This window comes from Neophocaena asiaeorientalis, unplaced genomic scaffold (assembly GCF_003031525.2).
Source record: "Neophocaena asiaeorientalis asiaeorientalis breed wild unplaced genomic scaffold, Neophocaena_asiaeorientalis_V1.1 scaffold126, whole genome shotgun sequence".
Classification (NCBI taxonomy): domain Eukaryota; kingdom Metazoa; phylum Chordata; class Mammalia; order Artiodactyla; family Phocoenidae; genus Neophocaena; species Neophocaena asiaeorientalis.
In genome coordinates, this window is record NW_020174565.1 from 1,101,916 (window position 1) to 1,114,144 (window position 12,229).

The following is a 12,229-nucleotide window of genomic DNA, read 5'->3' on the forward strand; positions in this document are numbered from 1 at the left end:
AAAAAAAAAAAAAAAAAAAAAAAAAACAAACAAAAAGAAAAAAAGATAAAAGGAATCAGTTGTTTATGTGGGGCAACTGTCATAGTAAACTCAAACCCACTCATTCCTCCCTCTTGAACTGAGAAAAGCATACAAGCACTAAGGATTCACGAACGGATTCAGCAGGGTTTTGCCAAAGAAAACTTGCAACGTTTCAACATCATCCTTTGTTTTTATTTTAAAGGAAAGTTCTGAGAGGTTAACTTTACCTAGGGAGTTGCCCCTCACACAGAAGGATGCTTTCTCAACATGAAAGTCATGGAGGGGCTGCATGTCATCTGAGTGCAGTACTAGAAGCTTCTATATAAACTTGTCAGTTACTTTTGAAGAGGTGCTACAGTTTGATAGATTCTACAGGGTACTCTTTTATGGGGCACTTTTAACCTAGAGTATTTGCATTCTGGGAGACATGTTGGGGGGAAAATCCTTTTTTTTAAAAAAAGAGATTTAAGATGGAAAATGAGAAAAGGTATCAATTCACCCCAATTCTAAACAATGAGATGGATTAAAAATATCTTGAATGCCAAGAAATGAAGCCATATATTGAACAGGTCTGCAAAACTAGACTGGTGGGTCTTGTCTTTCCATTTGTGTATTTATTCTGATGAGCAAGAAGAGTGGATAATAACATATAAGCCAGTCCTGCAAGTCACACTGACACCTGGGTGGCTGTCTGCCCATCTCGAATGTGGGGACAGACTCTGGGGGAGACAGGGCTAGGGACGATATGCTGCTCGGAGAACAAAAACTTTTCTAAGATTTATATTCCTTCAAAAAGTCAAGAATTATGTTGATGCCATTATGTTTTGGAGTATTTATTCACGTTTGGCAAAAACTGTCAGACTGGGTCCTGGGATTGTTGGAATGAAAGTACGGTAATCATGTATTTTCTTTGGAAGAGAGGAAAGAAGATTTCTGAACTAAACAAGTACTCTTGTTGATACTTTAAAAAATGATGCAACAGATGTAGCACATATCAAAGCAGAGGATGGTATGTCTGATTTCTGAGCTCTCCTAAAGCACAAACCATGTTGAGAACACCTGACACGCTCTGAGAAATGCTCTCCAGACCCCTCATCACCACATACCAGGAGAATAAGACCCTCAAACCCGAGAAGAATTATCACTCGACAGAAATGGTCATTTCCCCAGACACTGATCAGCACGGGAGTATTCTATGTAAAACCCAGCCTGTAATAGGTTTAAAATCAAACTTAATTCTTCAATACAGACTCTCTACTGATTTGTTCCAAGTTTTCTGTGATGGAGCCTGATAAGACTGAGCTTCGAGGGACAGGGTTCTGAGAATCTTTGGAATCATTCTGTCCCATTTCCTAAGAGAGTCGACTTAATTAACGGCCCCAAACTTCAGTGGATATTTGAAAGTGAACAGATGTTATCTAAAAGATCAGACTCATGTTTAAAACATACATTTGTATTGTGTAAATATACATATACGTATATATTCTGGTCTTCTTTATCTCTGCTCAGTAAAATTAGCAGCAGTTACAGATAAATTATTGTGGTCATGACTTATTATTTCTAAGGACATCATAGATCCTCTCTACTAGCACATGACTTTTGTAAAATGCCTTTTGATAAAAAGATCCCCACCAAGCACGTAACACTGCAGTGTCATTTCGTATCACTAACATTTTCAGGCCCAAGAGTAAAACAATTAGCATTGAGCAGTCCGAACGACAGAGCACAGAATAAATTGTCTAAAGTTGATTCTCCCAAAGGAGGGAATTGTTCAAAGGTGTTTTTTTTTTTTTTTTTTTTAAAGATTCTTATGTCTTTCAGCTTTGGCTATTTTGTAAATAAATATCACAACTTCTCGCATAAACCTACTTGGGTAACAGTTATTTCTCTGAGCATGCCTTTTGTCTTTTAGCAGCTGTTGAGTGTTGAGTGATGTACAAGGCACACCTCTAAGTGTTCTGTACAGCATTTTTATTGATGTACAAAATAGCCTGTTCACCATTCAAAATCATAATCTGCATAGTAAGAGTTTTCTCTTATCCCTATTTACAGAGAAAGTTTTTAGTGCAAAAAAAATGTGAAACTGTGTCCCAGCCCTCCCCTTCTAGAACACACATTTATCTGTTTTGTTCAATGCTACCTGGGGTTATTTGGCTATATTTTGGGCCTCCAGCCGTTAATGAATTGCAGGATTTTCTTCACCTGCAGTTTGCTCAGTTTGAAATCCTCAGAGAGGATTTCTTCCGTGAGCTGGACAAGCAAGTTTCCGTCAATCTTTTCGGTCACAAAGAATGCTATGACGTCTTCGGACAACCCTATGAACCGCAAGGACTTGGACACTTCCTCTATGGAGAGTCCTGACAGGTCGGCAGGTGGCTGCCACGGGGACCCGTCACCACAGGAGCGGGGGGCCAGCTGGAGGTGGAGGGGTGACGAGAAGGGGTAAGACATGGAGAAGATGTCCTGCGTGCCCTTCTGAACAAAGTACGGGTCCTCGGAGAGGTCCGGCGACCCAGACTCGGGGTCTTCCTCGGCACCATCGATTTGCAGAGGCAAAGGTAGGGTGTCGAGGGCGGCTTTCTCTTCCACTGGCCTCGGGGCCCTGGGAGGCAAGGCGGGGCACGAGATGCTCTGCTTGGCGGGGGCTGCAGTCAGGGTCTTCCCGCCCGTGCTCTCCAGAGAGTAGCTGGCCGACTTGGGACACCCCGGGGCACTACTGCCGGGCTCCGTGGGCCCGGGCCCGGGTGGGCTGGCCGCCAGCTCGTGGCCGTCGAGGTCGAAGGCTGCCGGGCAGTTTCTCTTGGGCGTGCCCGGCGTCTTCTGTCGGGGGTAACTGTAACTCCTGCTCGGATCCAGCAGGAAGTTGCTCCTGGTCTGGGTCTCTGACACTCCCGAATAATGATTAGGCCACGAGAGCCTGGAGGACAGAGCTTCAGCAGTGGGACTGCCAAACGGGGACTTGGGGTCCATGGAATCTGCTTGCACTCGGTTACACGGGTAGCAGGAAACGGGAGCGCTTTCAGGAGGACTCGTGTCACTTTTAGTAATGCTGCTTAAAAGCCAAACACAGAGAGAGAGAGAGATGAGTGGAAAAAAAAAGTAAAACATCCAGCCTATCCTTATCCCATTGATGTCACTTCTGAGTAGAAAAGTGTAGCTAGGCAACAAATATTATATTTCTTATCGTAAAGTACCTGCTTAACGTCACTGGGCTTTTTTTTTTTTTTTTAAAAGAATCTTTAAATTACTAAAATACATCAGTAACTATGGATATGAAGATACTGATTTAATATGGTATAGCAGAGATGGCAAATATATAATTTTTTAAACAAGAAAATCATTGTTAGTGGGTGCCTGGATCTTTGTGATGAGAAAAATCTTTAGCCTTGTTTGGGCTTATCACCAACAGGTGCTGTGATTGATTAGTGATGTCTGCAGTGGGCAAGGGTGGAGTGAGAGAGCAGTAAATGAGTGACACATGCTTGTCATTCTTGGGCTACAGTGACAGGACTACATCACCACCACTGATGACCTTATATCCATCCAAGAGTCTGAGGCTGGAAGAAATGTTTCGAATAAAATCCTTACTCTTGCCTTGGTTTCCGCACAATTGCGTAACATCACCATAAAGATTTAAATGTCCAGGGAACAAAAAAGTACCTGCCAAGGAGAGCTACTTTAACCTGTCACATGTGATCACACTCAGCTCTGGGGCCCTATCTTAAGAGTGACCGTGAAACCAGAGTGTGCTCAGAGGTGGGTGATGGGACAGCAGGTGGGACTGAGGCTGCCTCTTGGAGGAGACTTACATCTTGGCTGACCTCATGGTTTCACAGCCTGATCAAGAAAGGTCGGGTGGACTTACATTTGTTTCTTTAGACCTAAGAAACAGTTGAAGGTTACATGGAGATAGATTTCAACTGCATATAATGAAAGATCTCTCAAAAAAGTTATCGGCATGTGCCAACCATGGAATGAGCTGCAGTGCAAAAGAATGAGCTCACGGCACTGGGAGGATCCAGATGGAAGTGTAAGACTGCTTTACAGTGATGGTCAGGGACTCTAGCACTGGGTGGAATTCAGAGTAGACGGCCGACAGGACCCCTGCCATTCGGGTCCTCCTCGAGGGTGCTGTCTGTGTGTGTTGAAGTCAAAGCGGAGACAAGTAGATGCCAGCCTTAACCACTGAACCCCTCACAGACTCAGCATCTTCCTAGGTCACTGGCCCTTCCATCCTAGCGCAGAACCAACAGGGCCCCATCATGCTCATCCAGTTAAAAAAAAAATTTTTTTTTTCTTTTTTTTAAAAGAAGACTTCCTCTCCTACCACCCTGCCCAGGGGATGGCTCCTTGACACGGTTCTCAAGGATCGGGGACCTGGCTGATGAGGGAACCATGTGGAAGTGGGCCCTGGCATAGGACTTACATGTCGTGCAGCCCTGAAGAATAGTAGGATAAGGTGGGGCTGGGAGAGCGAGTCTGCTGCCGCGCCGGCTTGGCTGTGCGAGGAGGGACCGAGGGGCTGGTGGACTGAGGCTTTGCGCTGCGGGGCGGGACAGGCGGGGCGTTCAGGAGCCGGCATTCTTCCCTGACCTGGCGCAGAAGAGAACACGCGGGGTTAGCGACACTCGGACTACGCACAGGGCCAGCTCCCTCCCGGAGGGCCCAGTGGCTGCTCTTCTTACGTGACACCAGCAGGGGTGGAAGAAAGGGAGAGCAGACCTGAGCAAACAAGGACTGTGGGAAACAGGAGGCTGCCAGAGATGGAGCGATTTTGAAAGAAATGGTTTGGCAGGTGCTGCAGAAATGTAGCAAGTAATGGGAAGGACAGCGTGGTAAAGAGCCGGTGATGCACGAGGACACAGGACACAGGAGTAGGACGAAAATAAGGGCGTTAAGTGATCGCGATATGAATGAAGGATTCCATTCTCCTAGTGAGTTGTAGTTCTTCACTGTTCAAACTGAATTGGATTTGCTACAAACCTTAGGGAACAGTGGACCTTGTCTAGTGTAAAGGCTCCTTCTGAGGTTACAGTCGGGGCTTCTCACAGGTAACTGTGCACATGAATCCCCTGGGGATCTTGTTTCATGCACATTCTGACTCAGTAGACCAAGAGTGGGGCCTGAGACGCTGCATCTCAAGCTCCCAGGTGATACGGATGCTGCTGGACCACGGACCACACTCTGAGAAACAAGGCGGCAGATGGCGTAACGAGGCAGCGCTCCAAGCCCGAAAAATACCGCCTCCCTCACCCTCCCTTCATCTTCACACCGGAGAGGGAGGCAGATGACTTGTGCCATCCCTTGCCTTCGCCCCAGCTTGTTGCCGGCCTTCAGAATACGGTTCTTTTTAACGAGGCAGATATTTTTATGTACTTCTCTGTTTCAGACAGCAGGGGGCAGTTTACACCTGGTTCAGCTAGTCTACCCTTAACTACCCAGGTAAAAACAGCCAATTCTGACTTTGTAAAAAAAAAAACAAAACACCACCACCCTTGCTTGCTTTTTAGGCTGTGTTCCCACCCATTTTTTTTCACCTTTGCTTTCGATTCCTCTGCCCCAGGGGCTCTGGGTAATGAAGACAATGAAACAGAGCTCCTGTTAGCTTTGCTTTGGAGTCTGCTTAAGACCAAATGAAATGGGCTCACGCTACACCGCGTCGTCTACCACCTACGCTGCACCCCGGCCCTCTAACTGGCTTCTGAGGCCTGATTCACTTGCTGGAGAAAACCAGATGTTAAAAAAGTCATGTGACCCCGGGGTGACCAGGCAAACCTCAATTCTAAGCGAAACAAGCCATTTAAAGTCTCAGCCGTTGCATTTCTCCCTGGGTCTGGGAATCACTGCTCCCACCCGGAGGACCCACCACCCTGGCTGTTGGGACCCAGTGGATACATTTTTTCTTCTGCAGCAGCCCTTTAGGCTAAAACAGAATATTGAGAGCAGCAGATTCTCTTCTCCAACAGCTGCGGGCGTTCTCTTTCTGAGCTTTTCAAAAGGTGGTGGTGGAGAAGGAAATGAGGTTTGGATAAGGAAGAGGGAGGCTTGCTTGTCAGCTGGCCTAGGGGGACTCTTGCCTCACTTTGGGGTCTTCTTAAGAAGCTGGGAACCAACTAGGACACTGAAAAGTTCTGGCTGGATCACTCCACTCCCTGGCTTTTGGGAGCATACACTGGTTACAAAATAAGTAAGATATTGTGTCATCTTCCTTCTGTCTTGTCAGCGAATTGTATAGTAGCCAACTGTGTTTTTCTTTCTTAGGGAATGTCTTTAGAATCTGGGATGGATGGGTGCGGCTTTATAGATGTGCTTGGTTCTGTCTACGCTTAGAATAACAGGAATCATGGAAAACGAAGGAAGATAAGGAGTCCTTCGGTTAACTTTTCCATTTTAAAAATAAACAGTCACTTCTCAACATGGGATTAGAGAGAAGCGTCAGGAAAACAGGGTTAAAGCTGAATTTGATTTAGAAATTTCTAAATTTTGGAATTAGTCATTAAATACATTTCACTAGGGACCACTTACCTAGATGTCAATTATGCTATGCTGAGAGGTCGACTACACTGCATTTTAATTATCATCAGCTGACCTAGGTCTCGGAACACAGAAAAGCAGCCACTTGTAGTTGACTCTGACCTCTGGGAAGTCCTCTCTTCTCTTCTTATAACCCCAGACTCTCAAGGTTCTTGACCTCTGGTTCTGCCCCCTCCTTCCATAACTGGACAGTCCTAAAGAGCTTCCCCATAGGTTTCCCGGTGACAGGAGGGGACGGGGGAGGCAGCAGTAAAAAGAAGCATTTGTAGGTCACAGGGCCCGGCGAGGTGAGCTCGGCTGACCGGGACGTTTCCAAACTGCAAACAGCATTTGAAATATGGAAAGCTTCTGAAATGGCCACCTGACTCCTGAAAGGAGTTAAAGGACAAAGGTGTGTGTGTGTGTGTGTGTGTGTGTGTGTGTGTGTGTGTGAGATGGTGTCAGTGAGAAGATACTAACATGAGACCAAAGAAAGATTTCTTCCCTTGTCATGAGGGGGCAGTTTGGGTGTAATTGTGTGACTTCAATGGGAAAGAACTAGGCTTATTTGAAACCCATTTTGGAGAAAAGGTAGTTAAAAACAAAACAAAACCCGACTTCAGTGGGACCCCGTCGGCGACAAGAATTCAGCTGTAACACTGTGGAGGAACAAAACTAGTGAGCGCTACACCGGGCAGCTGCGGGAGGGCGGCCCTCTCGGGGTGAGCACGGCTGATGACCCTGTAGACGCGCCTCCCCGTGTTACTTTTAACTTGTGGCTGTAGATGTGGATGCTCCAGTGAAGTCATACTGCAGCATTTTATGGTAAAACTATATATGCTTTGGGGGAATGTATACGTTTTGGGGTTCAGAAGTGATACACCCACACACTGTGAGGGTTTACTGTGCCATCTTACTTTCTATCTCGTACCTCCTTTTAACAGTAATTATTCTACTTCTCTTTGCTTCTTGATTTGGTTCATCATGGGACATTTATATCCAAGAGAAATGTAGCTGTGGCTTGAAATGAATTTTATCTGACAATAAAAGGCAATTTATAAGACCAGATGGCTAATCACCCTATTTTCAGTTTTTCCTCATATTCGATTTCACGTTTAAGTGGTACATTTTCAGCACATTCCTTCTAAAAGTCTCAGCATGTGGCTTTCATCTTGTTACTTCCCATCTCCAGTGGCCCCCCTTGACTGCTGGATAAAGTCCAGCTTCTCCTGTCTCCCACTGAGGCCTGCTGCAGTCTTTCTAGTGATTTCTTCTTGCTAGAGGAAATTATCCCATTTGATTCCATCTTTCTAGTTATTTCCCTCACTACTCCTCTATATGAATACATGGGTCCATCCAATGGGGCAGATTCCGTGTCACCTAAACACACCCTGTGCTTTCCTGCCTCTTGCTCTGCTTTAGTTCTTACTGCCCACCCCCTCCTGTCACTTCCTAAGGCCCAGCTCTAACTGTTACAGGCGCGGTTTGGGACCATCACAAGTAGCCACCAGTACTTGTCATTGCTTCTGAACTCTGCCAACAGACTGTTTATATTTACTTACTTCTCATGTATATTCAATTAGCCTGAAAGTGGAAATGGTAGGGACCGTCGTCATTGTTCTTACTGCTCTGTGGATGGCAGAGTTTGGGGATTTGTCACCTCTGGCACAGATACGGCACACAGAATGCCAGGTGGAGGTTATTGGATGTCACAAAACAAATACAACAAGGCACTTTTATTTTCAAACTTATACCAAAAGAATGCCTTTTATATTTTAATGTGGAGACTGTTATTGATAAGTCATCTGGGCTCCATATTAATTTTTTTGTCTTCATATTGGTGTCAATCTAGGGGAAGAAAGGTGCCAGCAGACCTGGCCCCTATGAGCGCCATCAACTCTGCCACCACGACACTGGACGTGGTGTCAGAGTGAAAATGACATTATTTCTGAACTGGGAAATGTTGTGGCTTCATTGTCAGCACCCCATCCCACTGCCCTGTAACTCCTATTCTAAATGAGGATGTAATAGAACACACCGTTCCCGACACACCATGCCTGACGGACTAGAGCCCTTCTCTGCCCTTCAGTGCAGCATTTAAGACTGAACTTCAAGGAGCAGTGCAGGGCGAGGGTGAGGTACTTGGATTCTCAGGAATAAACCCGGAACGCTGGTGCTAAGGGAGGGGATGGCGTTCTGTCTGAGGCAGGTGTTGCTACCCATCGTGGATCATGGGTGACTTTTGCCTACTGGTAGGTAATTTCTGGTGCTAAGGGAGGGGATGGCGCTCTGTCTGAGGCAGGTGTTGCTACCCATCGTGGATCATGGGTGACTTTTGCCTACTGGTAGGTAATTTCTGGTGATGTCCTGGCACCTACTGGTTATGACAGGGTCAACGACCACAACACGGATTCAGGGAGAGCAGACTCCACCCGTACGTACCCAGAGCCTGGCTTCACAAGCAGTTCTCTGGTCTAAAGCCTTTCTTGTAAGTGGTTTTACTTCCAGCACAGTCCTCTCATCCTTGCCGCTCCACAACAAGTCTTTCCCTTTTCTAAAGAAATGCTCAATGATTCAGTCTTATCAGAGATAAGATACCGGCTACCCAGGAGTAAGACACCTCTCCCCAGTGTTCAAGCAGCAGACTGTGAACCCAGAGCTAAACAGAAAGCTAATTTATTGCGAGGTGGAATTGGGGAGTTCTGCTCTTTCTAGAACCATCACTTCTCTTTAGTCTACGAGGCATATTCTCAGGGAGGCATATTTAAGTGACTGCCATCTAACACACAACATTTACTAGTGGGGTTTGAAGTAAGCTGTAGAAGGTGTCTGTCCTGAGGGCTAATGGCCGGGATCACAGGCACCATCTACTGCCCCTAGAAGTCCGAAGAACATTGTGTCGCTTTCCCTTTTCCTACAAACGACATTAATTCCATTTACTATTGACTTGTTCAATTATATGCTGAGCGCCCATCACACGCTCACTGAGCTGGTGCTGAGTAAAGCAGACAAGAACGAGTAGCCCCTGGAATTAGCTGCGAGGGAGGCAGGGAGACCAACACAGGACTGAGATAAAAGTCGGTCCTGTAATAAAAGGTGGAATGAAGGTCAGTGGGAGCACCATGAATGCTTCAGGAGGGCGGGGGAAGAACAAACTCACAGGAAATTATACTGAGAAAGTCTGGAGGAGGAAGGAATTGTGAGTGTACAAAAGGTACAGAGTGATGCCCTGGACTGGGGGCTTAGAAGGCGAGACGAATCCTGATGCCACTTATCAGACAGACACTTAGAAGGAAGAACAGAGCTTGGGAGAAACCAAGGGGTTCAGTGTGGAAAAGAGTTCGAGCTCAGTGTTCTACTGAGAGAATCTGAAGTCCTGGTGGCACTGAGATCCCAGATGAGAAGGGAAGAGCGCTGAACCCCTAAGGGGCCAGTAGAGGAGGAGACCAAGGGGGAGAAACACAAGGGACCGCATCTCACCGCTCACGGCACAGAACAGTCCCCAGTGGCGTCAAGGAAGCAGATGGTGGGGAGGGCGGCTCAGGAGAGGGATGGTGTGAAGACGGAACGACGGCAGGAAGTCAGGGCAGGTCGGGAAGATGTGTGACGGTTAGCAGGTCACTGGGGATCTCAGTGAATGAAGCTTGAGTTGAGTGAGGGGACCAGAGGCAGATTCCAGGGAGCCAAAGCCAGAACAGGAGGCGAGGGTGGAGTTAGGACAGACCACTCTTTTCAAGGAGGAAGGAAGCGGCTGGGAAGGAAGGGGGAGACAGCTATTAGAAAGGGATAGTGGATTGAATGAGGCATGGCCTTTTTCTTTTTAACTTGGAAGAAACCTGAAAACGTGCCTGGGTAGGTACATGCACGTGTGTAACCTGGAGGGTAAGTGCACATTGACTTCTGGGACGGAGAGGAGAACACATTTCCCCACTGCTCTCTGCCTTCACCATGCCAGCACTGGCCACGCAAAACCAGAAAAATAATCAATGGCAGCTTATTATCTAACAGTGAAAGCAAAGATGGACACACCCAATAAAATAAACGGCTTTGGAAAGCTTCGTGTTACTATGTGGAGGTGGTTGACAAAGTCAAAACCCAACTCCAACCTGTGGTCAGAATCTCGTGCGTCACGGAATGGGGCTATTTATTTTCTGAATACTCTCCAGAAAGTGTAACTTGATTTCCCGACTCCTGGAATAGGTATTTAAGCATCCTTTCCCCTCCCCACTCCTCACAGCTATAAGTCTGTTTAGTTGGGAGGAAACTGAGCCCGGGGTGAAGGACCAATAATTTGTGAAAAATGGAAAACAAGGTCTTCTCCCTAAATAGCCACATGTTAAAGATAACGCATGAGAATTTATTACAAATACAAAGCTCATTATTGCATGGCTGGAAACAGGGTTAAATGTAAATGTTTAGAAGACAAAAATTCACACATTACATACAATTGGAGTGTTTTATACACGTATGAACTACTTTCTTCTGTGACATTATCTTTCCCTGACACTTCCTAGGGATTAAAAGAATACAACAAGCAAAAGACACACAACGTGCTTATGAAACTGCACAGTGTAGGAATGGGGGCTCTTTGGTATGATGATGTTTCTTGGAAAGTCTTAGTTTCTCAGAACTCCCTACTCGTCTTCTATGGAAGAAATGACACTTTCACACCCCTTCACTAACTGGACCAAAGAGACAGCTTAGGAAAACAGAAAACTTACTATGAAATGTTCTTTGCTGAACTTTTTTGGGGGAAAAAAAACCAATTTCATAGCAGCAATTATTCAACTTTTAAATACAAGGCAATGGACCTGGAGACACTTGCCGACGAGGCCTCACATTTCCTTGTCTACAGTCTAAAATCTGCCACCACATACCTGTGGGTGAAAATCTCGGCTCAAAGACCACACTGCTTGGAACTGTGGGCAGTCACTAACGGGCTTCGGCCATCCTTAGGCGGACTAAGGATCGTGTTGTTTCTATGTTGACACTAATTCAGAAAACACACACACTATAGGGGAGCTCGATCTAAAACTGGACTCACCTTTACCATGAGTTTTCTTCTCTAAAAGGCTGACTTCGGGATAATGTCAGTGTTGCAAAGAAAGGAGTTTTGTAACCATGCTTCCCTGAACTTTGTAACTTTGCCTTCACTGCATGCCCTCTGCCCTGTATTTTACATTTCTTCCCACACTCCCTCTCCCAGATAACAAAATCATTACAGCCTTAAGAAATCTTATTTATAAAGAGGCTTTTATACAATGAGTTCACAACCCTGTCACATACCCATCAGGGGTATTTTCAGCCAAACAGAAATTAAAGTTTTACAATGACAACATGGCAATAAATGAACATCTATCTGATGAATTACGCCAGGGCAGATGTGATTTACGGTTGAAATCCTGATTCTCAGATGTGTGCGTTTCTTTTTCCCATTGTGTATGCGGATGATAAGGACCTAAGGCAGGCCTGGGTCTGCAATGGCCTCCAACCTCCAGGCCTCAGGCAAGGGAGTCAAGGCAGAGGGCACAGCAGGCCGCTACTGGGAAACAAGAAGGGCACGCAGTTCTGAAAAGAATACTTGTTTAAGTTCCAGGGTGCTTCCCTGGACTCCAAAGAAAGACTATGCCATTGGGGCAGAGAATAAAGACCTTTTCTGAGCAAGGAGTATAATGCATGATAGATATATTTAAAT

General features: G+C 46.0%; 1 protein-coding gene across 3 annotated transcripts in view; it reads right to left on the reverse strand.

Moving 5' to 3' along the window:
- Nucleotides 1-191: 191 nt before the first annotated feature.
- Nucleotides 192-12,229, reverse strand: part of GAREM1 (GRB2 associated regulator of MAPK1 subtype 1) — a 201,224-nt gene continuing 189,186 nt past the window's right edge. For 2 of the 3 annotated variants that reach the window (XM_024757967.1, XM_024757965.1), the window contains exons 5-6: nucleotides 4,448-4,614; nucleotides 192-3,073 (exon numbers count right to left, since the gene is read on the reverse strand). In XM_024757967.1, coding sequence (XP_024613735.1) covers nucleotides 2,176-3,073; nucleotides 4,448-4,614 — 1,065 coding nt within the window. In that variant the 3' untranslated portion in view covers nucleotides 192-2,175. The remainder of the gene's footprint in view (nucleotides 3,074-4,447; nucleotides 4,615-12,229) is intronic. The other variant, XM_024757966.1, reaches the window with a different exon arrangement.